The sequence below is a fragment of the Leucoraja erinacea genome, chromosome 1, assembly GCF_028641065.1.
Source record: "Leucoraja erinacea ecotype New England chromosome 1, Leri_hhj_1, whole genome shotgun sequence".
Classification (NCBI taxonomy): Eukaryota; Metazoa; Chordata; class Chondrichthyes; order Rajiformes; family Rajidae; genus Leucoraja; species Leucoraja erinaceus.
In genome coordinates this window covers 139,068,712-139,096,198 of record NC_073377.1, presented here as the reverse complement: position 1 = coordinate 139,096,198, position 27,487 = coordinate 139,068,712, and the positions used below count along the sequence as shown (strand labels likewise).

The following is a 27,487-nucleotide window of genomic DNA, read 5'->3' as shown; positions in this document are numbered from 1 at the left end:
ACAAATAATTCACAATAAAACATGATTTTTAAATCTCATTTACATCAATTTATAGGCCAAATGGAAGGAATTTAGTGTTCATTTGCTGTAAATTAAAGTCAATTTAAATCGGCTTTCTAGTGGGTTCCTGTGAACTCGCTGGTTTAGAACGTTCACATTGCGCTGGATTTGTGCCCTCAAGTGCCCAGAAAAATACTGCGGGATATAAAGAGCCCAAAATGAACTACTCGCTATAGAAAACTTTATATACAGGGTTATACACAAGCCCCATTTAATGTAAAAATAAGGTACATACCTTTAATTGTTTGCTTTATAAAACCCTGGGGCTGCGAGATGTTGCGGAGTGAGCGAGTGATTTTTAAACTACTATAAATATTATACAAGGCCATAAAAACTAATAATACCTTTTGCGACGGGGTCTTTCAGCGATTTTCCGTTAATGATTTACTAGGCTGAACATTTTCGATTGGAACAGCCTAGTAAAAATCGCGTTTTAAACCCGCCCCCTCTAAACAGCGCCAAAATCACACACACGGGGTAGGGCAGATGCTCAGCCACGATTCAGGTAGGTTTTGTAACATACCTAGTTGTAGAGCAGTGGGATCTAGAGGTGCAAGTAGAGTTCCATGAAAGTTACATCACAGGGTGCTGAAGAAGGCTTTTGGTACATTGGCTTTCATCAATCAGGGCACTGAGTATAGAAGGTGGGATGTTATGCTGCAGTTGTACAAAAGGTTGGTGAGACCACATTTGGAGTATTGTGTTGAGTTCTGGTGACCCCACCATGGGAAAGATGTTGTTAAGCTGGAAAGAGCGCAGAGAAGATTTACGAGGACTTTGCCAGGATTTGAGCACCAGAGCAACAGAGGTTGGGTTGGCTACAACTTTATTCCTTGGAGCATGGCAGGATGAGGGGTGGTCTTTAGGAGCTGTATAAGATCATGAGGTGAATAAATGGGGCAGATGTCTGTGTTGGTTATCTTTGGTTTTGAGGTTGAGAAGAAGTTTCTTCCCAGAGGCCATTAGGACTGTAAACTCCTATCTCACCAGGGACTAACTTTACTGTACCACTCTATTGTTTTTTTTTTAAATTGCTGTTTTTTCCCTTTTTCATTCTGCCCACAATATTTAATATGAAAAAGAAAATGTGATTCTGTTACATTCTGTTTGTAGTTTGTTTGGGTGTTTGTTTGTTTGTCTTTTTGCACAAAGTCCACGAGCATTGCCACTTTTCATTTCACTGCACATCTTACGTGTATGTGACGAATAAACTTGACTTGACTTGACTCATTAAGACATGTGTAGCAATAGACAATTGACAACAGACAATGGTGTAGGTGTAGGCCATTCGGCCCTTTGAGCCAGCACCACCATTCAATGTGATCATGGCTGATCATCCCCAATCAGTACCCCTTTCCTGCCTTCTCCCCATACCCCCTGACTCCGCAATTTTTAAGAGCCCTATCTAGCTCTCTCTTGAAAGCATCCAGAGACCTGCCTCCACCGCCCTCTGAGGCAGAGAATTCCACAGACTCACCACTCTCTGTGAGAAAAAGTGTTTCCTCGTCTCCATTCTAAATGGCTTACTCCTTATTCTTAAACTGTGGCCCCTGGTTCTGGACTCCCCCAACATCGGGAACATGTTTCCTGCCTCTAGCGTGTCCAAGCCCTTAACAATCTTGTATGTTTCAATAAGATCCCCTCTCATCCTTCTAAACTCCAGAGTGTACAAGCCCAGCTGCTCCATTCTCTCAGCATATGACAGTCCCGCCATCCCGGGAATTAACCTTATAAACCTATGCTGCACTATACTAACCAGGACAGCGCAGAGGATCATTGGCTGCCCTCTCCCCTCCCTGATGGACATCTACACCTCCCGCTGCCTTAGCAGGGCAAAGAAGATCATCAAAGACAGCTCCCATCCTGCGTTTGGACTGTTCGACCTGCTGCCCTCTGGAAGGCGCTATAGGTGCATCAAATCCAGGACAAACAGACTCAGGAATAGTTGCTTTCCGAGAATTATAACTACTATAAATTCAAATTCACACATGCACTGACTACACCGCCCAACACGGACTTCCATCTGTATATATGTATATATGTATGTAGCGCCGCAGAATTTGTGCACCTATTCCCCCCCCCCCCCCCCCCCCCATCGCCCTTCTGTTTTTTGTTTTTTCTGTTTCTTGTTTTTTGTGCTAAATTGTATGTATGCACTGAGTACGAGCAGCTTTCAGTTTCACTGTACATGTATAGTGACAATAAATGGCATATCTATATCTATATCTATATCTATATCTCAATAGCAAAAATGTCCTTCCTCAAATTAGGGGACCAACACTGCACACAATACTCCAGGTGTGGTCTCCCAGGTGTGACGTGCAAGCATATGTGAGATTCACCCATCCATCTCTTTTTCATTTCTCTTTGGATTATGTCAGAATCAAACAGCATGGAAACAGGGTCTTCGTCCCAAGTTGTCCATGCCGACAATGCTAGCCCAAGGTAGTCCCACCTGACCCATACCTTTCTACACTATTCCTACCCGTGCACCTATCCAAATGTATTTTTACCTTTTGTTATCCTGCCTGCAGCAACTACATGCTCAAGCTTATTCCATATATCTACCAAACTTTGTGTGAAAAAGTTGCCCCACATGCTCCTGTTAAATCTTATCCCTCATGCCTTAAGCCAATGCCCTCTAGTTCTTGATTCCCTTTCCCTAGAAAAAGGATCTGTGATTTCATCCCATCAAGGTTTCAAGGCCAGTTTATTGTCACATGTGCCAGTGAAATTCGAATTACCATACAGCCATACTAAAAAAAGCAAAAAGACACACAACTACACGAAAGTTAATATAAACATCCACCACAGCAGATTCCCCACATTCCTCACTGTGATTGTAGATTGGTTATTTCCTACTAACCAATTGTAGTGCTTGTTAGTAGTTGCTCCGCCTAATATGCAATTTATATTACCAAGAGCTTGCTTACGTAATTCAGTCTGAGTAGCTTTTAGGTACTGTAATGTTCTGCAGACCAATACTGTAAGTGGGCTTTAATAAATCTGTGTTGTATTTTGATGTGTGTACGACTCCACTCATTAAAGTGATGGAAAGCAATAAAGTCCAAACTTCTTCCTCTTTATTCTCTCGCGGTCGGGGCAGTCGGACCATCCACAGTCGGGGCGATCAAAGATCCGTGTCGGGGCGATCGAAACTCCTGTGGCTTGGAGCTCCCGAGGTTGGTCTCTAACCAGAGCTCCTTGATGTTAAGTCCACAGGCTCCCGAAGTCGGGATCCAGCAGAGGCCGCCAGCTCCTCGATGTTAGGCTGCAGTGTGGACGGAGATACGATACGGAAATAAATCGCATCTCCATCGAGGTAAGAGATTTAAATAAGTTTCCCCCCAAACCCCCACATAAAACAAGTTAAAGAACACTAAAAACATACATTTAACACATAGTATCAAACAACAAAGAAGGGACAGACAGACAGTTGGCGAGGCAGCTATTGCTGGCGCCACCTAGTGGTTATTATCTATTTCCCTCATGATTTTATACACCTCCTCACCGTCCCAGCCTGCCTAACCTGGAAATCCTGGCAACATCCTTGTAAATCTTTGCACTCTTCCCAGCATAATGTCATGTTTCCAGTGACATTAAGCCATTGGAAAGCTATTCCAATAACATTGGATAGCAATGCTATTGATTGCTATAGCATTGAATTCTCCTTGGTCTACTTGAAGGAGTGAGGCCAACATGCCTGTTTCTGTGCTGTACGCCAATAACTCTTACACTTCATCTGGTACCTTGTTCCACATCCCCAAGTCTGTGGCAAACCCCTTCCCATTAGATCCCCTTTAAACTTTTCCTCTTATCTTAAGCTTAAGGCGGGGCTCATGTTGTTGATCTCCCCGTGGTGAGCCCTGTCAACTGACCTCTGTCAGGCGAACGACAACAATCAGAGACAGCAGCAGGAATAATGCAACCTCAGTCGCCGCAGCTTGCAGCACAAATGCAACGTCAGTCACCATGGCTTGGCGCCATCCCGAGGCATGCGCCCTTTTTAGGCAGGGCACCTACGGATGTCGAACCGGATGGCATCACCCTGCTGCAGCTGAATGCGCAAGGCCTAACTGGCTACAGCGCCTGGAGGGCGTTACATAACTTCTGCTGCCTCAAACGCAAGAAGAGGAAGCTAAGGGTGGCACGGTGGAACAGCGGTAGAGTTGCTGCCTTACAGCGCTTGCAGCATCAGAGACCCAGCTGCAGGCTCTGTCTGTACGGAGTTTGTACATTCTCCCAGTGATCGCGTGGGTTTTCTCCGAAATCTTTGGCTTTCTCACACACTCCAAAGACGTACAGGTTTGTAGGTTAATTGGCTTGGTGTAGGTGTAAATTGCCCCTAGTGTGTGTAGGATAGTGTAAATGTGCAGGGATCGCTGGCCGTTGTGGACTCGGTGGGACGAAGGGCCTGTTTCTGCGCTATATCGCTAAACTAAACTATATTTTTACTCTAGTTTCTAGAGTCTAGTTTCAGACTCACCTAGTTTGGAAAGAAGATTGTGACCATCCATCCTTCTATTTTTAAAACTTCTGAGGTCTTCCCCCACTCTTTTGTTCCAAGGAACACGGTCCCAGCCATGGTTCAATGAACATGGTCCCAGCCTATCCAGCAGTTCCTTTTAGCTCAAGCTCTCCAATACCTGCTTGCATCCTGTCAGGTTTTCTGCATCCTGTCAGGTTTAATCACATTATTCCCATTGTACAGCTACCTGAACAGAATTCAGTAGTCCAGGTATGGTCTCACCGCCATCCCATACAATTGTAACATGATGTCCCCTCAAGGCCGTCTGATGAAGGCAAGTTGCCATGCGCTGCCTTCACCACAGTCATGGAGTGCAGAATACTGGGCTTAGTTTTAAGCAGAACCAGTTGACTAAAAATGATTAACATTTAATTATTTAAGGTTTGGACTGCTACAGGCCAAACGCGGGCAGGGGGGACTAGTGTAGCTGGGACATGTTGGCTGGTGTGGGCAAGTTGGACCGAAGGGCCTGTTTCCACGCTGTATCACCCTATGACTATGACGCTAAGCAGGTTCTTGGATAAATTGATGGCTTCTTTTGTCACTTTTTAACCTTCTTTGCTTTTTATATTACCATTCAGTCATGCTCAGAGATGACTACAATTGAGTGATGCAACACGGTGGATGGCGTGGTGGCACAGCAGTAGAGTTGCTGCCTTACAGCGGCAGTAGACCCGGGTTCGATCCTGACCTCGGGTGCTGTCTGCATGGAGTTTGTACGTTCTCCCCGTGACCTGTGGGTTTTCTCCCAGATCTTCGGCTTCCTCCCACACTCCAAAGACACACAGGTTTGTTGGTTAATTGGCTTGGTATAAGTGTAAATTGTCCCTAGTGTGTGTAGGATAGTGTTAATGTAAGGGGATCATTGGTCGGTGTGGACTTGGTGGGCCGAAGGGCCTATTCCTGTGTTTTTTCTCTAAACTAAACAAAACACAACCTTATGGCCCTGTCCCATGGTACGAGTTAATTCCAAGAGCTCTCCCGAGTTTGCCCTGATTCGAACTCGGAGATTTACGGGAATGGCCGCTCGTTGGTACTCGGGGCTCTCGTGGACATTTTTCAACATGTTGAAAATTCTTCCCGAGTCTTCCTGAGCTTACCTGCCGTTAGCGAGTCTTCCCGAGTACCTGCCGTTAGTGTTACGAGCCGCTAAGAGACGTCCCCGAGCTCCGACGTACCCGCTATGTTCATTCTCCATGCTTACCACGAGTTTGATTTTTTTAAAACTCGGGAGAGCTCTTGGAATGAACTCGTACCATGTGACAGGGCTATTATATTCAGAATGTTTCAACTGGGCTTGAAGAATGTTGATAGATATATATATATATTTCAAAATATAGCTGAACCTGTGATCACCAAATTTCATTTTGGTGAAATCAATGTTACAACAATTGCTAATCAACGGCCAAGCGTGTCTTTTTATTGTGAGACATAATCAAGCAGTGAACAAAACTAAAACAAAAATGTGCGAATAGTAGGAAAGTCTCTCTTCAGGATGTTGGTCCTGTGGCCTCCAAAGAACAAAATGGAGTGCTTGGAAGTTAAGCATTTCTTATGGTAAAATAAATAGTTTTATTATCAACATAATACTTTACGGAGCCTCAAATCAGGAACAAATCGATTTGTGCAGCTTGAAATCGTCAATCAATATAGTCAAAATCTTCTGGAATTCCAAAAGTCTTATCAATTTGTTTATTTTCAAATCCAAACTTTTTCTTAGCCCAGGATTTCACAGTAAAGACGTTATCTAAAAGAATAAATAAAAAATAAAATTAACATGAAAGTTCAGCCATGATGCCAGCACGACATATGAAATAGGTAATAAACATCTGATGTGTAGGAAGGAACTGCAGATGCTGGTTTAGGCACATAAAGCAGGAGTAACTCAACGGGTCAGTATCTCTGGAGAAAAGGAGTAGGAGATGTTTTGGGTCGAGACGGAGAATCGGGGGAAAGGGAAATGATAGATATACATAATGTAGAGAGATATAAAACAATGAATAAAAGATATGCAAAAAGTAACGATGATAAAGGAAACAGGCCATTGTTAGCTGTGGGCTAGTTGAAAACAAGTTACAGACAATGAGACACAACAAGATGACTTTGAAGCTGATACGACTTGGGAGGGGAGAGATGGTGCGAGTGGGGAATGCCAGGGTTACTTGAAGTTAGAGAAATCTGTAAACATCTGATGATCTTTCTGTAGAATAGAAATTATTTATAACATACCTGTCCATCTATTGGCAGCATCTCTTGCAATTTTATTTAACTTCCCTATAGAAAGACAAGAGAAAACATTCAGAATAATTACAACAGGACTTGTACTGTGCAAGTTAATTGTTCCTAACTAAGGAATATGAAGGTTAATACTCGACAAGTTTACTAACGTAACAGAACGTGCCAAGCAAGCACATAGTGATAAGAATATTTGCAGAATTCAGGATGACTGGAGATCTATCGCTATTGCTAATTTGGTCCATGTCTGGTTTTGCTATTGCTGACCCAATCCGTAATCCATGTCAGGTTTCCACTATGCTATGTTGTGGAATGTGAGCAACCCGACATGGATTAAGGATTGGGTCAGCAATAGCAAAACCAGACATGGATCAAATCAGCAATAATGATTGATCTACAATGACTACAATGCTTTATTGTACAGAAGCATGGGACAAGCAGTGCAATTCCAAGGCACATTGGGAATACCAATAGAAAAATATGTGGTAACATTTTGAAAGAGTAGATGTGCAAAGACTCTTGGCTATCCATATACATTATTCAAAGGAGTCAGGGTAAGTCGGAAGCTAGAAAAAAATAGAACAATTACCTTCATAAAACAATGAGATTTGGTTGGAATTACAAATTATTGATTAGGTCTCAGCTGAAGGTAATTCTAGCTACAACATGTTGGGATAAATGCAGTAGAATGGATATAGACATACTAGAGTTTACGTAGGGATGAGGAACTTCAGTAACAAGAAGAAGCTGATGTATGGTTGTTAGATATAGCAATAGATACAAGCCTTTCGGCCCACCAAGTCCATGCCAGCCATCGATCACTCATTCATACTAATTCTACGTTATCCCACTTTACAGGAGCCAATTATCCTACATATCTGCACATCTTTGGGATGAGGGAGGAAACAGAGCACCCGGAGGAAACCCATACAGTCGCAGCGAGACCATGCAAGCTCCACAAAGACAGAACTGGGTTCACTACAGGTGCTGTCTATACGATGTTTGTACGTTCTCCCTGTGACAGCGTGCATTTTCTTTGAGATCTTTGGTTTCTCCAACACTGGTCGGTGCGGATTAGGTGGGCTGAAGGGCCTGACTATCTCTAAACTAAACTGAGTGCAGTCTCTTGTCTCTCTATTCAAACTAACAGGGCAGGGAGATGGGAACCATTGCAAGGAGACACGGGGGGGATAAAAGGAGGACAGAAGCAAAAAGTAAAACGGAGATAAGAAAATCAAACCTGAAAGCTTTGTGCCTTAATGCGAGGAGCATTCGTAATAAGGTGGATGAATTGAATGCGCAGCTAGTAGTTAAGAGATATGATATAGTTGGAATTACAGAGACTTGGCTCCAGGGTGACCAAGGCTGGGAGTTAAACATGCAGGGGTATTCAATATTCAGGAATGATAGACAGAAAGGAAGAGGAGGTTGTGTGGCATTGCTGGTTAAAGAGGAGATTAATGCAATAGCAAGGAGAGACATTAGCTTGGATGCTGCAGAATCAGTATGGGTAGAACTGTGAAATAGCCAAAGGTTGAAAATGCTTGTTGGAGTTGTCTACAGACCACCAAACAGCAGTAGGGAGGTTGGGGATAGCATCAAGCAGGAAATTAGGGATGTGTGTGGCAAAGGTACAGCAGTTATCATGGATGCCTTTAATCTAGATTGGGCCAACCAAACTGGTAACAGCACTGAGGAGGAGGATTTCCTGGAATATACACAGAATGGTTTTTTAAACCAAAATGTAGAGGAGCTGACTAGAGAGCAGGCCATCCTAGACTGGGTATTGTGTAATGAGGAAGGATCAATTAGTGATCTTGTTGTGCAAAGCCCATTGACCATAATATGGTGGAATTCTGCATTAAGATGGAGAGTGACACGGTTAATTCAGATACTAGGGTCCTGAACTTAAAGAAAGGAGGCTTTGACGCTTCTTTAGATATGTAAAATGGAAAAGATTAGTGAAGACAAATGTAGGCCCCTTACAGTCAGAAACAGGTGAATTTATAATGAGGAACAAATAAATGGCAGAATAGTTAAATTAATACTTTGGTTCTGTCTTCACTAAGGAAGACACAAACAATCTCCCATAAATACAAGGGGACTGAGGATTTAGTGGGAGGGAGGAGGGAACTGAAGGGAATCCACATTAGTCAGGAAATTGTGTAGGGTAAATTGTTGGGATAGAAGGCAGATAAATCCCCAGGGCCTGATGGTCTGCATTCCAGAGTACTCAAGAAGGTGACCCTAGAAATTGTGGATGCACTGGTGATCATTTTTCAATGTTCTATCGATTCTGGATCAGTTCCTGTGGACTGGAGGGTAGCTAATGTAACCCCACTTTTTTTCAGAAAGGAGGGAGAGAGAAACCAGGAAATTATAGACCAGTTAGCCTTACATTGGTAGTGGGGAAGATGTTTGAGTCGATTATTAATGATGTTATAGCAGCACATTTGGAAAGCAGTGACGGGATCGGTCAAAGTCAGCATGGATTTATGAAGGGGAAATCATGCTTGACTAATCTTTTGGAAGTTTTGAGGATGTAAAAAGTAGAATGGATAAGGGAGAGCCAGTGGATGTGGTGTATCTGGACTTTCAAAAAGCCTTTGACAAAATTAGACGAGATTAGTGTGCAAAATTAGAGCACATGGTATTGGGGTTAGGGTATTGACATGGATGGAGAACTGGTTGGCAGACAGGAAGCTAAGCGTAGGGAATTAATGGATCCTTTTCAGAATGGCAGGCAGTGACTAGTGGGGTGACCCAAGGCTCGGTGCTGGGACCCCAGTTATATTAACGATTTAGACGAAGGAATTAAATTAACATTAGCAAAATTTGCTGATGACACAAAGCTGGGCGGCAGTGTGAGCTGCGAGGAGGATGCTATGAGGCTACAGGGTAACTTGGATAGGATGGGTGAGTGGGCAGATGCATGCCAGATGCAGTATAATGGTGATAAATGTGAGGTTATCCACTTTGGTGGCAAGAACAGGAAGGCATATTATTATCTGAATGGTGTCCGATTAGGAAAAGGGGAGGTGCAATGATAGACCTGGGTGTGCTTGTACATCAGTCACTGAAAGTAAGCATACAGGTACAGCAGGCAGTGAAGATAGCTAATGGCATGTTGGCCTTCATTGTGAGAGGATTTGAGTTTAGGAGCAAGGAGGTCATACTGCGGTTGTACAGGGCCCTGGTGGGATCGCACCTGTGTGCAATTTTGGTCTTCTAATTTGAGGAAGGACATTATTGCTATTGAGAGAATGCAGCGTAGGTTCACCAGTTTAATTCCCAGGATGGCGGGACTGGCATATGATGAAACAATGGGTTGACTGGGCTTGTATTCACTGAAATATAGAAGAATGAGAGGGAATCTTATAGAAACATGTGAAATTATTAAGGGATTGGACAGGCTAGATGCAGGAAAAATGTTCCCCATGTTGGGGGAGTCCAGAACCAGGGGTCACAGTTTAAGAATAAGGGGTGGGCCATTTAGGACTGAGATGAGGAAAAACGTTTTCACCCAGAGAGTTGTGAATCTGTGAAATTCTCTGCCACAGAAGGCAGTGGAGGACAATTCACTGGATGTTTTTAAGGGAGAGTTAGATTTAGCTCTTAGGGCTAAAGGAATAAAGGGATATGGGGAAAAAGCAGGAATGGGGTACTAATTTTGGATGATCAGCCATGATCGTATTGAATGGCGGTGCTGGCTCGAATGGGCAAATGGTCCACTCCTGAACCTATTTTTCAATGTTTCTATCTCTGTTGATTACTGTTGCCTGGTTGAAATTTGGCAAACTCATGACAAACTGCACGTATGGGATGCCTGTGATGCTGACAAGCATGGAATAGGTCCTCACGAAAATTGAATTATATGACAGGACTCTTCCGCAAGTACAGAATCTGAATAACCTTTCAAAATGCTGTAGTGTGCAGCAAATTGTATATGTGACACAGATCAATGGCTGCAGCATTCCTGACCTAAGGTGAAGAAAATCAATACAAAATGCTGGGGTAACTCAGCGGGGCAGACAGCATCTTTAGCAGAAGGAATGGGTGTCCTTCTCGCCAGAGGTGCTGTCTGTCCCGCTTAGTCACTCCAGCATTTTGTGCCTATCTTCGGTGTAGATCAGTATCTGCAGTTCTTTCCTATATACTAAAGGCCTGTCCCACTTGGCCATCATTTGCGCGCCATTTACACAACCTTATTTGGCCCTTCGAGCCAGCATCGCCATTCAATGTGATCATGGCTGATCATCCCCAATCAGTACCCCGTTCCTGCCTTCTCCTCATATCCCTGACTCCGCTATCTTTAAGAGCCCTATCTAGCTCTCTCTTGAACGCATCTAGAGAACCGGCCTCCACCGTCCTCTGAGGCAGAGAATTGCACAGACTCACCACTCTGTGAGAAAGTGTTTCCTCGTCTCCATTCTAAATGGCTTACTCCTTATTCTTGAACTGTGGCCCCTGGTTCTGGACTTCCCCCAACATCGGGAACATGTTTCCTGCCTCTAGTATGTCCAAGCCCTGAACAATCTTATATGTTTCAATGAGATACCCTCTCATCCTCCTAAACTCCAGAGTGTACAAGCCCAGCTGCTCCATTCTCTCAGCATATGACAGTCCCGCCATCCCGGGAATTAACCTTGTAAACAGCATGATGACGCGTGATTTGCACGCGATGTCGCGCGTAACGACATGTTGACCTATTTTACATATGACGTGTAAATGAGGTGCAAATTACGACCAAGTGGGACATGCCCTTAAGGGTAGGAAGATGTGACTAACCATGAGTTTCATGTTCACAGTTCAGTGCTGCATTGATGCCTGTAAGCCCTCCTGTAAAATGTCTGCAGAACAGCCCTGATCTCAGAGATGCCTTAGAACACCTGAAACTGCTTTGAGAGGTTTTCTCTGAAAACTCTCTGATGATGTGGTTTTGTATGTGTGCATGTGTGTGGTAAAGTTGCTGCCTTAAGGCCCTGTCCCACTTTCCCGAGTTATTCACATATTCTCCTGAGTTATTCACAAATTCTCCCGAGTTTTCAAACTCGCAGAATGTTCGTTACAAATCCGTTGGAGGCCGTGAATATATCGTAGCGGCTCTTTATGCACGCCGTAGGTATTCGTGGCTATTTTGTTACTCGTGGACATTTTTCATAATGCTGAAAAAACGTCCCGACTTACCTGATGTCCTGAGTGCCTACGGCTGGCATAACGAACCACTACGAGTCTAAGCCTTTCGCACCATGACATTGCCAGTCAATGTTGGGAAAGTTGAAATCCCCATCAACAATCTTATTAGACCTGCAATCTCCTGGCACATTTGATCTTCTAATTCCCGTGGACTATTTGGGGGTTTGTAGTACCCCCCCAACAAGGTGATCATCCTTTTCTTGTTCCTCAGCTCCACCCATACAGGCTCGCTAGACAAACCGTCCCTAATGTCACCTCTCACCACTGATGTGACATCCTCATTAACCAATAATGCAACCCCTCCTCCTCTTTTACCCTCACCCCTGGCTCTCTCCTCCCTTGACTACAACATCCCAGCCGCCTGTACCTATCCATGCCCTATGTTCATCTACCATACCCATCAGCTCTTTCTTTACTTGGTCCCTGACTTTCTCCTGCCTATTCCATACTTTTTTTCTCATCACCTTCCAGACCAACTTCTAACCTCTCACCTGCCTTTGTCCTGCAAGCAATCCCACCCCTGCCAATTTAATGTAAATGTCATTAGCTGTATGTCTCACGAGATTCGGATCAGTTTTTTCTCATATACATAAGCGTGCTTTGAAATTCCTTATCCATGTTAAGTTCACAGAGTAAATAATATACTTTAAGAGAATATCAAACATGCTTGAGTCCAGTTGAGTTTTGCAGTAACTTTGATTTGGCCTGAAAACATGACATTGGTTTTCAATCACATTGTAATAATTAGAGACAGCACAATATTACCCAGTTTCAAGGCATATGTCCTTATAATTGTAATAAAATAAATGGCTCCTACTCTCATTGATGTGTAAAAACACACTGTAATAACATTTACGTTACAATGTTAAGATATATGAGCAGCAGCGAACCAGTTGCACCATATCATATTAACAGTTACTCAACCAAATGGATCAAATTACTCACTGATTTCTTCTACAACTTCTGGATCACATTCTTGGTATTTTTCCACCTCTGCTTTCAATTGAATCTTTTCTTTTCGAAGTTCTTCCAATTCTTTTGTCAACTTTGCACGGTTTTCCTGTTGATAAAGTTCAACATTAAATGATATTGAGTTTAGTTTACTTTAGAGATACAGCGAGGAAGCAGGCCCTTCGGCCCTTCGTGTCTGCGCCGACCTGCGAACATCCCATGTGCTAGCAATATCACACACACATTTTAGGGACAATTTACAATTATACCAAGCCAATTAGCCTACAAACCTGTACGCCTTTGGTTGTGGGAGGAAACCAGAGCACCCAGAGAAAACCCACGTGGTCATGGGGAGAACATACAAACCCCGTACGGACAGCACCCATGGTCCGGATCAAACCCAGGTCCCTGGCGCAATAAGGCAGCAACTCTACCGCTACACCTCCAATCAGATTTAGTTTGACTGTACCAGTATTACTAGATTGAAGAATGGCTTTTTCCCAAGCTAAAAGAATCTTCAATAAACCTCTCATATGTTAAGGATACATTTCCAATCTCCCTCTATGAAGCCATTGTACATTTTTTATGTGCACTTTTTTCTGCAGCTATAACACTATATTTGGCATTCGCCTAGTTCTGCTTTCCCTCCCCCTCCCCTCAACAGAATAAGGCTATTCCCCAGGTCCTTAGCTTTCACCCCATCAGTCTCCGCATCTAACATATCATCCCGACATTTCTGCTGCTGTCAGCGTGATCCCACCACCAGTCACATCTTTCCATCCCCACCTCAAAGGGGTGGACGAGCAGACAAAAGTTGTGCACATTGGCACAAATGACATACTGTAGGTATGAAAAAGGATGAGGTTCTGCAAAGAGAATATAGGGAGTCAGGCAGAAGATTAGCTTCCTGAAGTCAATCACCATCTTCTTTGTATTTGCAGACATTGAAAGAAAGGTTTAGGACGGAACAGCAGATGCTGGACTAAACCAAAGATGGACATAAAAAGCTGGGGTAACTCAGCGGGTCAGACAGCATCTCTGGCAAAAAAGAATAGGTGATGTTTTGTGTTGCGACACTTCTTCAGACTCTGAGTCAGCGGAAAGGGGAACGAGAGATATAGACAGTGTTGTAGAGAGATATAGAACAAATGAATGAAAGATAAGCAAAAAAGTAACGATGATAAAGGGAACAGGCCATTGCGAGCTGTGGGCTAGTTGAAAACGAGTTATAGACAATGCGCAGTGAAACAAGTACAACGACTTAGATGGGAGAAGGACGGAGAGAGAGGAGATGCAAGGGTTATTTGAAGTTCGAGAAATCAATATTCATGCTGTTGTCTCAAAACCAGATCAGGGGTCGGGATGTCCTGGACTTTGGTTAGGCCACATTTGGAATATAGCGTGCCGTTCTGGTCACCACAATACAAGAAGGATGTGGAGACTTCAGAGATGGTGCAGATTACACGGTGCATTGTCGGCTAAAGAACCTGTTCTTGAGCTCTATGTTCTACATGTCAATAATAAGCCTAAACCTAAGCCTAATGCGACTAAGGATGCCATAAAGCATCCTTGTTAAGTAGGATTAAGGAGAATCCCAAAACATTTTATATGTATACTTAAAGTAAGAGGGTAACGAGGGAAATTATAGGTCCACTCATGTACAAATGAATAAATCTCTGCCTGGAGCCAGAGAAGATGGGCAAGGTCCTAGTATTTAACATCTGGATGGTGTCAAGTTGGGAAAATGGGAAGTACAACGGGATCTGGGGGTCCTTGTTCATCAGTCACTGAAAGTAAGCATGCAGGTACAGCAAGCAGTGAAGAAAGCAAATGGCATGTTGGCCTTCATAACAAGAGGAGTTGAGTATAGGAGCAAAGAGGTCCTCCTGCAGTTGTACAGGGGCCTAGTGAGACCACACCTGGAGTATTGTGTACAGCTTTGGTCTCCAAATTTGAGGAAGGACATTCGTGCTATTGAGGGAGTGCAGTGTAGGTTCAAGAGGTTAATTCCCGGGATGGCGGGACTTTCATATGTTGATAGAATGGAGGGGCTTGGCTTGTATACTCTAGAATTTAGAAGAATGAGAGAGGATCTTATTGAAACATATAAGATTATTAAGGATTTGGACATCCTAGAAGCAGGAAACATGTTCCGATGTTGGAAGAGTCCAGAACCAGGGGCCACAGTTTAAGAATAAGGGGTAAGCCATTTGGAATGGAGATGAGGAAAACCTTTTTCACACAGAGAGTTGTGAATCTGTGGAATTCTCTGCCTCAGGAGGCAGTGCAGGCTAATTCTTTGGAGGCTTTCAAGAGAGAGTTGGATACAGCTCTTAAAGATAGTGGAGTCAAGGGATATGGGAAGAAGGCAGGAAAGGGGTACTGATTGTGAATGATCAGCCATGATCACAGTGAATGGCGGTGCTGGCTTGAAGGGCCGAATGGCCTACTCCTGCACCTATTGTCTATTGTCTATTATCAGTATTCACCGAGGGGGAGGTGATTGATGATGGCATGATCAGGGAACGATGCATTTCCATTTGAACAAGGTGTTAGGTCTCTTGAAAGACATGATGGTGGAGAAGTCCCTGGGGCTCAATGGAACCTATCCTAGCATACTCAACAAGGGAACAGACTGTTCGTGCCTTGGGCGAGATCTTAGGTACCCTCTTGAGGCAAAGCACGTTGTCAGCAAAATGGAGATGACCATTTGTACATGCCTGTGTACAAGAAGGGTACAGGATGTCCCAGGTAATTATTGGCTAGTGAGCCTTACATCTGTGCGTGAGCAATTATTAGAAAAGATTCTTTGGGATAGGATTTGGAGAAGCATGGAATATTATGGAAAAGCAGCTAAGCCTTGTATAGGGCATGTCATGTGTCAACGTTTTTTGAGGGAGTGATGTAGATTGCTGATGAGGGTAATGTGGATGTTGTCTGGACCTAAGACAGACATTTGACAACCTCCTTATGTTTCTCTTTAGAAAACTTAAATTAAATGGCATTAAATCTTGGTCGGCATAGGCAAGTATATAAGGAGCAGAATTAGGCCATTTGGTCCATCAAATTTACTCCACCATTCAATCATGGCTGATCTATCTCTCCCTCCTAACCCCATTTTCCTGCCTTCTCCCCATAACCCGACACCCGAACTAATCTGGAATCTATCTATCTCTGCCTTAAAAATATCTATTGACTTGGCTTCCACAGCCTTCTGTGGCAAAGATTTCCACAGATTCGCCATCCTCTGACTAAAGAACTTCCTCCTCATCTCCTTCCTAAAAGAACGCCCTTTAATTCTGGGGTTATGACCTCTAGTCCTAGACTCTCCCACTAGTGGAAACATCTTCTCCACATCCACTCTATCCAGGCCTTTCACTAAGTAGGACCAAAGGGCCTGTTTCTGTGCTGTGTGTACTGTATGACTCTATTTGTGAGACATAATGTTCCTCCTACACTACACCTATGCTGACCCCTCGGCAGTCTCTGCCTTTCCAAGTGAATATAAATCCTGTCCTTTAGAATATTCTCCAACTCCTGCCCTGCAATTATGCAAGGCTTTTCCCTACTGCCCCGTTTATTCAAGGGATTACATCAGCTTTTTCATCTAGTCTCCGTGTGCCTCATCCGTGGCTAACATAGATATAAAAATGTCTGTCAGAACACCAGCAATCTCCTCCCTTGCTTCTCTTGTCATCTGGGATAGATTCTGGCTGGGCCTGGGGTTTTGTTTAGAGATTATACTTAGACTTAGTTCTGAGAGAGATTATAATTAGACTCCTCCCACACTGTTGAGTGCTTTGGGCAGCAAGCTCTCGCCATTCTGATCAGTTACGTGCAACGTCGAGAGAGACAGCGGGGAAATGGGCCCTTCGGCTCAACGCGTCCGCACCGACCAACGATCCCCTTACATTAAAGGGCCTGTCCCACTTGGACGTCAGTTGCGCGTCATTTACGCGACATCGTTTACGCGTCAGGACGCACGAGTTGTAATGAACGTGTGACGCGTGCATGGCGTGCATTACGCGAGCATGGTAGGCGGTGACGCGCGGTTCCCCAGAATTTTGGGATTCTCAAAGTCCTCGCGCGCCACCTGCGTGACAATTTGAAATTTTACCAAGCCAATTAACCTACAAACCTGCATGTCTTTGGAGTGTGGGAGGAAACCAGAGCACCTGGAGAAAACCCACTCAGGTCACGGGGAGAACGTACAAACTCTGTACATACAGCACCCATAGTCGGGACATTTATCCACCTTAATATGCTCAATTCCCATCGTTCTTCAGTACCAGCCTATACCTCCCTTAAAATGCTTAATTTCGGATGCAGATGTGCTCCACAGTATCAGCCTTCCCCTCCCAGAAATCACCATCCTTCAACTTCGTGTCTCTGGTGAACAATGGGAAATACTCAATTAGGATCTCACTCATGTCCTCTGGCTCCACAGAGTTTACCCCTCTGGTCCACATGAGAAACATGGCAATACTGAAACAATTACTACCTTTTCCTCTGCAAGTTGGACATAGGTTTAAGGTGAAGGGGAAAAGATTTAATAGGAATCTTAGGGGTAACTTTTTCACACAAAGGGCGGTATAGAACAAGCTGCCAGAGATATTAGTAGAGGCAAGGGCTATCCCAACATTTAAACAGGTACATGGATAGGATAAGCTTTGAGGGATAAGGAACCAAAGTTCCTCTTTCCACACTGTATCACTCTGATTCTCTATGACTCTAAGCTAATCAGTGTTATGAAATACCATCCATTACATTTGTCAGTTAAATTCCTTTTAAGATGAAGTGTAGTGATATTAATACTAACATAGGAAATCCACAATTCCCGAGACCAAACAACAGTGTTTTGTACAAATAGTGCCAAACTAAATATTAGCATTTGTATCGATCACATTCTCCAAATTCCATTTTTGTCTTTGTAAACTGCAAATTTAATGCACAACTTCTTACCGTATTCTGACGTCCCACATTTACTTTCTCAATATTTTGGCATACACTTTGTTTCCTTTCGGTTGCTTCCCTGAGCTGGAAAAAAAAAGACTAGTCAGTACATTTATGAAGCATATTTAGATGCAAACATGGATTTTAAGATTGAAGAGCCTCAAATAAATAATAATCTTATTTACGCCGATACATAATACAATGACTATAATGATTTTATAAAGTACATTAAGGGAAAGAGGGCGACGAGAGAGAGTATAGGGTCCCTCAGAAACCAAACTGGTCATCTCTGTGCAGAGCTACAGGAGATGGGCATGATCCTCAATGAGTATTTCTCCTGTTTTTATGGTACAGAAAGACATGAGGGCTGGGCAACTTTGGACAGTCAATGGAAGTAGTTTGTGATGTGTCATGTCGGGACCCTTCTTCGGACTGATTTTAGTGAGAACGGGCAAAATAAAACTGGAAGTGAAAAATTATTTACTAACTTAACTGCTACTCAGTCCTCAAATTCTGCTGGACTATCTAACGGCACGGTGGCGCAGTGGTAGAGTTGCTGCGTTACAGCAACTGCATCGCTAGATCCTGGGTTCGATCCCGACTATGGGTGCTGTCTGTACGGAGTTTGTACTTTCTCCCCGTGATCGCGTGGCTTTTCTCTGAGATGTTCGGTTTCCTCCCACACTCAAAGATGTATAAGTTTGTAGGTTAATTGGCTAGGATTTGTATACTTGGCATAAGTGTAAATTGTCCATAGTGTGTGTAACCTTGTGTTAATGTGTGGGGGTTTGTTGGTCGGTGCAGACACGGTGGGCCGAAGGCCTGTTTCCGCACTGTATCTCTAAACCAAACTAAATCTCTGACATCCCTATCCCTTTCTTGATTTCTCTGCCTCCGCCACAGGGTACAGACTTTCAACTGACATCTAAAACAAACCTACCAATTCCCAGTTATCTTGATTACATTTCCTCCCACCCTGCCGCTTGCAAAGATGATATCCCCTACTCTCAATTCCTCTGCCTCCACTATGTCTGCTCCCAAGATGAAGCTTTCCATATGAGGACATCCAAGATATCCTCATTCATTAGTGCACATGGTTTCCGCACAGCTGTCATAGATGGATTCTCTTTTGACCCGGAGTTTTGCTCTCGCCTCTCCCTGTCCCTCTCTTCCCAGACGCATCAAGGTCAGAGTTCAACCTCCCAAAGTGTAACACCTCACACTTACTCGGGTTAAACTCCATCTGCCATTTCTCCGCTCATTTCTGCTGCCGATCTACATCCTGCTGTATCTTCTGTCAGCATCCTACCCTGTCTGCTACTCCTCCAACAAAGTTACTCACCAACCCCACCTACATTTACATCAATGAGCATTACGTCTATGAGCACTTATGTCTTGTACATTTGTGAGCAAGATTGTTGTTCTGGCACTATTCAATCAGATTTTTTCTCTTCCTCCTAAGCAATGACACTTCGTTACCTGTTTTTTGTCATAAAACAGTGGTATCATCAGCAAATTTAAAGACAGTATTGGAACTGCCTGGCTAACAGTCATAGGAAGAAAGAAAGTAGAGCAGGGGCCTGAGCAAACAACCCTGAGATGCGCTTGCGCTAATGGTTATCGAGGAGAAAGTGTTTTAGACAATTTGTACTAATTGTTTAGTTTAGAGATACAGCGATGAAACAGGCCGTCGGCCCATCATGTCCGCACCGAACCCCGCACACTAACACAACCCTATACGCACTAGGGACAATTTACATTTATAGCAACCAATAAAACCTACAAACCTGTAAGTTTTTGGAGTGTGGAGGGAACTGATATTGAAGAAAACTCACGCAGGTTACGTGGAGAACATGCATACTCCGTACGGACAGCACTCGTAGTCAGGATCGAACCAAGGTCTCTGGCGCTGTGAGGCAACAACTCTACCGCTGCGCCACAGGGCTGCCCTGATCTGTGGTTTGCCAATGAGGAAGTCAAAAACTCCTGGTGTAGAGGGATGAGTAGGGAGGCGTTCAGAGTGTCGCAACAAATTTGGAGGGGATGATGGCCTGGAATACCGAGCTGTAGTCGATAAATAACAACCTGACATACATGTTCTTATTGTCACTTCAGTGAGGAGAGCCAACACGATCATGTCCCCCATTGATATATTTTGACTGTAGGCAAATTGTAACAGGCCCAGGATCTTGCTAAGGTATTGAATACATTTTATTAGCTGAATATGTATACATAGAAGGAATTTGCCTTGGTGCTTTGCTCGCAAGTAATAACACGATATACAGTAGACAATTAAAAATAAACCATTTTAATTTAAAGATGTGAAGAATGAAATAAAATATCAGAGCACAAGGAGGCTACAGACTTTTGGTATTGAGTAGAGCTACTGCTCCTGGAAAAAAGCTGTTTTTATGTCTGGCTGTGGCGGCTTTGACAGTCCGGAGTCGCCTTCCAGAGGGAAGTGCTTCAAAGAGTTTGTGGCCAGGATGAGAGGGGTCAGAGATGATCTTACCTTCTCTCTTCCTGGCCCTTGCAGTGTAGTTTGTCAATGGGGGAAGGTTGCAGCCAACAAACCTTATCAGCTGATCGGACGATTCGCTGCAACCTCCAAATGTCGTGCTTGGTGGCTGATCCAAACCAGACCATGATGGAGAAGGTGAGGACAGACTCTATGATGGCCGTATAGAATTGGACCATCACAGCAGATTGTGTTTTCTCAGCTTCCGCAGGAAGTACATCCTCTGTTGTGCCTTTTTGATAATGGAGTCGATGATAGCCCCCCATTTAAGGTCCCTGGAGATGATGGTTCCAAGGAAATTAAAAAACTCCACAGATGTGACTGTGGCGTAGTTGATGGTGAGTGGGGTGAGGGGAGAGGGAGCTCTCCTAAAGTCTACAATCAATTCCATTGTTTTAAGAGCATTGAGCCCCAGGTTGTTGCTATGGCACCAGGACATCAGCTGTGACACTTCCTTCTGTAGGCAGATTCCTCCCCATCTTGGATCAGTCCAATCAGGGTTGTGTCGTCTGCAAGCTTGAGCAGAGGAATCTGTGGAGGTGCAGTTGTTGGTGTAGAGAGAGTAGAGGAGAGGAGAGAGTACGCATCCTTGCGGTGCTCCTATGCTGAGGGCCTGTGGGTCTGAGATGTGCTTTCCCAGCCTCACATGCTGCTTCCTGTCTGTCAGGAAGTTGATGAACCACAGACAGAGGGGTTCAGGCACAGTCAACTGGGAGAGTTTGGAATGTAGTAGCTCTGGCAAAATGGTGTTGAATGCAGAGCTAAAATCCACATTGGCGGTCTAGGTGCTGGAGGATGAAGTGCAGGCCTAGGTTGACTGCTTCACCCACTCATCTATTGGCCCGGTATGCAAATTGCAGCCAGTCCAGCAGGAGGTTTGTGATATTTTTCAGGTGGGCCAGCACAAGTCTTTCAAGGGTCTTCATGATTAGAGGTCAGTGTGACAGGCCTGTAGTCATTAAGACCAGTAATCCTTGGCATTTTGGGTACAGGAACAACAGTGGAGATTTTGAAGCAGAACTTGATATATAACCAATATCTCAAAGCACTCCATCACCACAGATATTAGTGCCCCTCGTTAGAAGTCACTGGGCATGTCACCTTGCTTTTTTGGGCACATGTATCATTGATGCACTTTCAAAGCAGGTGGGAACCTCGGTCCTTAGCAATGAAAGATTGAAGACGTGCGCAAGCATTGCAGCCTGTTGGTTCATGCAGGTAAAACAAACGTGGCCAGGTACACCATCATTGCTCAGACGCCTTGTGAGGGTTCACCCTCATGAAGCATCTTCTGAAGTTGGCCTTAATAATTAAGCTTACGGAGCCCGAGAAGGCACATTTCGAGCGAATGTAAAGCGCATTGAGTTCGTCCAGCAGAGATGCCTCTCTATCCCTCGAGCTGCCACTCTGCTTTGTCTTGTAGAAAGTGATGGCATGCAAGCCCTGCAACAGCTGACAAACATCTGCCTCAATCCTCCAGTTTAGGAGAATCAATGGAGATTTCATCAACATAGTCAGACACAAAAAAGAAGTAACTAGGCAAAGAATAGAACCCTACAGAGCCCAACGTGGCCATCCGTGTGTGAAGCTGTAGTAGATAAACGAGGTCCTCAATGATTATTTCTCTTCTATTTTTAGCATGAAGAACAACACAATTTGGGAAAGTTAATGGGGATGTTTTAGGGTAGTCTATAGTATAATAATTGACATATTAAAACATATGACAAACTAATTAGATACATAATCCTTGAAAGTGGCAACACAAAGTACATAGAGAGGTAAAGGCGGCATATGGTACGCTTGCCTTTATCGATCAGATCAGGGAGCATAAGTCAGAAGTCATTGAGTATTGCAAGTCCTGATGCAGCTTTGTAGGACTTTGGTTAGGCTGCATTGTATTATTGCATGCAGGTTTGGTCATCCCATTTTAGGACGGATATGGAAGCTTTGGAGAGGGTGCAGAGAAGTTTACCAGAATGATGCCTGGATTAGAAGTTATTAGCTCCAGGAAGAGGTTGGATGGACTTGAATTGATTTCGCTGGAACATCAGAGGTTATGGGGAGATTTGATAGAAGTATATTACATTATGAGAGGCATATAAATGCCCGATAACTATCAAGAAGTTAAGCAATGCTGAATGGATTGCAAATTGGCTCCATATAATGAATGAATAAGTTTATTGGCCAAGTATTCACATACAAGGAATTTGCCATGGTGCTCCACCCACAAGTTACAACAGTGACAGTTAGGAATGACACATAAATCATTAAACATTAATAATAAAACATTAACGATTAAACATGTGAATTACATAAAATACCAGAGCAAAAAGAGTCTCCAATCCGAGAAGCAACCTTCCACCATCACCCTCTGCTTCTCGGATTGGAGACCTGTGACTAGTGGTGTACCTCAGGGTTCGGTGCTGACCCCATTACTGTTTGTCATCTACATCAATGATTTGGATGAGAACATACAGGGCAAGATTAGCAAGTTTGCTGATGATACAAATGTGGGTGGCTTTGCTGATAGTGAAGATGGTTGTGAACGATTGCAGCAGGATCTGGATCGATTGGCAAGGTGGGCTGATGGAAATTAATACAAAGAAGTGTGAGGTGTTGCATTTTGGGCTGCCTAACAAGGGCAGGACCTACACAGTGAATGGTAGGCCTCTGGGGAGTGTTGTAGAGCAGAAGGATCACAGGTGAACTGTTCCGTGAAAGTGAGTCGCAGGTAGATAAGTTAGTAAAGAAGGCTTTTGGTCCATTGGCCTTCATCAGTCAGAGTATTGAGTATAGACATTGGAAGGACATGTTGCAGTTGTATAAGATGTTGGTGAGACCGCATTTAGAATATTGTGTTCAGTTCTGGGCACCATGTTATAGGAAAGATATTGTCAAGCTTGAAAGGTTTCAGAGTAGATTTATAAGGATATTGCCAGAACGAGGGTGTGAGCTATAGGGAGAGGTTGAGTGGGCTGGGACTCTATTCCTTTGCGTGTAGGAGAATGAGGGGTGATCTTATAGAGGTATATAAAATCATGAGAGGAATAGATTGGGTAGATGCACATAGCCTCTTGCCCAGAGTAGGGGAAATCGAGATTTAATAGGAATCTGAGGGGTAAATCTTTCACACAAAGTGTGGTGAGTGTATGGAACAAGCTGCTAGATTAGGTAGTTGAGGCTAGGACTATCCCAACATTTAAGAAATAGTTAGACATGTACATGAATAGGACAGGTTTGGAGGGATATGGGCCAAGTGCAGGCAGGTGGAACTAGTGTAGTTGGGACATGTTGGCCATTGTGGGTAAGTTGGGCCAAAGGGCTTGTTTCCACACTGCATCATTCTATCACTCTATAAGAATTACAGCAGGATGTTGATCAGCTGAGTAAGTAGGCCAGGGAATGACAAATAGAATTTAATTTAGGTAAGCGTGAAGCGTTGCATTTTTGAGAAATTGAACCAGTGTTGGACTTTGATACTGAGGAGTGTTCTAGCACGGAGAAACCTCGGAGTGCAAGTACATCATGTACAGAAAGCGGCGTAACAAGTAGACAGGGTGATGAGGAGGACATACTGGGTAATCTGGATATTGAGTGTAGATGTTGGCAGTATTATGTTGCAGTTGTTCAAGACGATGGCAAGGCTACAAGTGGAGTTTTGGTCACTCTGCGACAGGATAAAGTACAGAAAAGATTGACGAGCGTAATGCCAGGACTTGCTGGCCGGAGCTATTGAACGAGGTTGGGCAGGCAAGGACTTTATTCCTTGGAGCTTTGCAGACTGAACATAAGGCGATGTATATGTCATGAGAGATAGATGGAGTAAATGCACACACTGGATTTTTCCCAGGGTTGGGGGAAACAAGAACTAAAGGGCCTGTCCCACTTATGCCCGTCCCACTTAGGAAACCTGAACGGAAACCTCTGGAGACTTTGCTCCCCACCCAAGGTTTCCTTACGGTTCCCGGAGGTTTTTGACAGTCTCCCTACCTGCTTCCACTACCTGCAACCTCCGGCAACAACCTGCAACATGTCGCCTGTATGGTCGTGAGTAGTCACCCAAAGAGTCGTACCTTTTTCTGGGCGGCGCTTGATTTTCAACATGTTGAGAATTTTCGGCAACCTGCTGCGACTATGACGGGTGCCGGCAAGTCGCCGAAAACATCGTATAAGTGGGACAGGCCCTTAAAGGACATAGGTTTAAGGTAAGAAGGGAATTATTTAATAGGATCCTGACGGGCAACTTTTTCAGCCGAGGGCGTGGTTGTTGGGTATAATATCGCGATTTAATGGATATTTGGACAAGTACATGGATAATGAAGCTTTACAAAAATATGGGTCAAATGCTGGTAAAGAAGACGAATGTAGATGCTCTTCTTGGTATTCATGGATGACCTGTGCCTTTTCCAAGGGTCCTTTTCCATGCTGTATGACTATATGAAGGTAGGAGGCATAATTAGTGCGTTTACAGATGACGCTACAATTCCGCATCATGATATCTCACATCTTGATCATTTACCATGTCACTAACCCATGGTATCTTGGTCCAGACTTTCCTTCCAAACAACAAATGTGTGGGATTCTTCCCTGTTGTGCTGTGTGGTGTTGCTTTATATGCTGCCACATATGATCATCGTATCTCCTTCCACTCTTTGTCTTCTGCTTTGGGCAATTCTCATCCTCTTCTCTAGAGGTTGGTTCCGACGTTCCACTTCTCCATCAGCTTGCGGCCACATTGGTGGTACACACCCGTGTTCTTTATGTAGTCAGAAAACTTTTGAGAAATGAACTGAGGCCCATTATCTGAATATCATGTCACTGGTAGACAGTGTCTTGCGAAGATTTCCATCAAAACTGCTACAGTCCTTTCCTATGTAATAGTCCTTCATTATCGCATACACATAATATCCGCTGTAGTAATGAATCACAACTAGTATTAATTCTCCTGATGGAAGTGGGCCTAGAAAATCTTCCAGCACCATCTTCCCATGGACCTGTGGCTTACTATGTGCTTCGCATTAGCTCAGGTCAGTTGGGTCTGCTTTCCATCTGACATCCTTGGCATGAGCTCACATGTCGTTCTACATCTTTATCCACCCCTAGACACCATACTTTTGTACGAAGATTTTGTTTCGTTCAAACAACTCCCAAATGTCCTTCGTGAGCCAACTCAATCATCCTTGATCGCAGCTATGTTGGCACTACGATCCTGTTTCCTATCAGCACACACCTTCCAATTGTGCATCGTTCAACTCTGATAGCTGCATACGTCCTGTGTGGACATTCCTCCTAGTCACTCACCTCTTTGCATTTTCTCTCTAACATCTTGTAGTTCTGGATCATTGTCCGACTCTGCTTCTATTTCTCCTGTTCTCATTGCTCTTTGTGCAGAGTGTACTGCGACAAATCATACACAAACGATTCTGCTTCTGTTTCCAGTGTAGACCCTCGCAGCTTGACTGCCTTCAACAGTCTGGATAGTGAGTCAGCTATATTGTTCTTTCCAGCGATGTGGATCACTCTGTATTTGTACTGTTGGAGTCCAAGCCTTCAACTTTCAATCTGGGAACACAGTTTGGATCGAGGGGGGTAGAAACATAGAAAATAGGTGCAGTAGGCTATTCGTCTTATGTTCAGCATGGACATTGTTGGCTGATGGACTGGTTCCTGTGCTGTACTGTTCTATCGAAGGTAGACACAAAATGCTGGAGTAACCCAGCAGGTGAGGCAGCATCTCTGGAGAGAAGGAATGGCGATGTTTCGGGTCTACACCCTTCAGGCTGATGTCAAGGGAGGGGGCGGGACAAAGATATAATGTAGGCGGAGACAGTAAGACTGGTGGGAGAACTGAGAAGGGGAAGGGGATGTGGAGAGAAAGCAAGGGCTATCTGAAGCTAGAGGTCAATGTCCAGCATTTTGTGTCTCGCCCATTCCTTCTCTCCAGAGATGCTACGTCACCCTCTGAGGTGCTCCAACATTTTGTGTCTACCTTTGATTTAAATCAGCATCTGCAGTTCTTTCTTACACACTGTACTGTTCTATGTTCAATGAGAACATTTTTCATTTTTTAACTATCTAATCTCAAGCGCCTATGTGAAAAATAATACATCTTCTTGATGCTTGGGACGCATCCTCAGTGATGTGAAAAGGGTAATCGGGTATTTCGGGTCTCACCTCATATGGCACCCTCACATCCCAGGCGACCCAGTCCGGGATTGATCCCGACTTGCATCCCTCTATACCCCCATGGATCAGCCATCTTAATAACTATTCTACAGGGGTTGGGAGATTCTAGTGCATGGAGGGACTGGGCTCTGTGGGCGAGTCCTGAGGGAGAGAGAACACAAAGATATGTAAATGATGAAATACAAAGATACGGAAAATGGCCTTTAAATCATTGATGGAGATAGAAAAACAGAATTAATATTGTGTATGAAAAACCTACTGCAAAACTTTAAATGGATCTGATACAAAGAATGAAGTCTCGTTGAATTCTTGAAATTGAGAAACAAGGAACTGCAAATCTAAAATTTTTGCTTGACTCCTGAGCAAAACATAAAGTGCTGGAGTCAGGCAACATCTCTGGAGGATATGGATAGGCATAGTTTCGGGTTGAGACTTCCAGAAATTGATGAATTCAATGATGATTCTAGAACGTTGCAATTTATCTGGATGGAAGATGAGGTACTGACAGTCAAACATTCATTGGACATTGTTAAAATAATGCTGGAGGCACAGAAGTGTCATGGTAACTGATGTACTTAAATGCATCTCGTGTTACTCTGAGTCAGAAAGGTCAGAGGACATATGTTGCCGGGATGTAAAGGAATGGCGGACGAATAAACCAAAGCATTTATGTTCAGTGTTGTTGAAATGTGTTTATTACATTCGGATCCAGGCGAAGATCTGACATTGGCGACGAGAATAAACTAGTAATTGTTTAGTTCAACTTTTGAAGCAGATGGAAGCAGCTTGAATGAGAAGTTTGAATTCATTCAACCAGAATGGGGGCGCGGGTGTTGTGAGTGCAAGGTTTGTGGCATGGC

General features: G+C 43.9%; 1 protein-coding gene across 2 annotated transcripts in view; it reads right to left on the bottom strand.

Moving 5' to 3' along the window:
• Positions 1 to 5,985: 5,985 nt before the first annotated feature.
• The window catches only part of mnd1 (meiotic nuclear divisions 1 homolog (S. cerevisiae)), a 42,309-nt gene continuing 20,807 nt past the window's right edge, over positions 5,986 to 27,487 (bottom strand). For both annotated transcript variants that reach the window (XM_055644352.1, XM_055644359.1), the window contains 4 exons: positions 17,933 to 18,007; positions 12,965 to 13,079; positions 6,818 to 6,862; positions 5,986 to 6,335 (listed from right to left, as the gene is read on the bottom strand). In XM_055644352.1, coding sequence (XP_055500327.1) covers positions 6,229 to 6,335; positions 6,818 to 6,862; positions 12,965 to 13,079; positions 17,933 to 18,007 — 342 coding nt within the window. In that variant the 3' untranslated portion in view covers positions 5,986 to 6,228. The remainder of the gene's footprint in view (positions 6,336 to 6,817; positions 6,863 to 12,964; positions 13,080 to 17,932; positions 18,008 to 27,487) is intronic.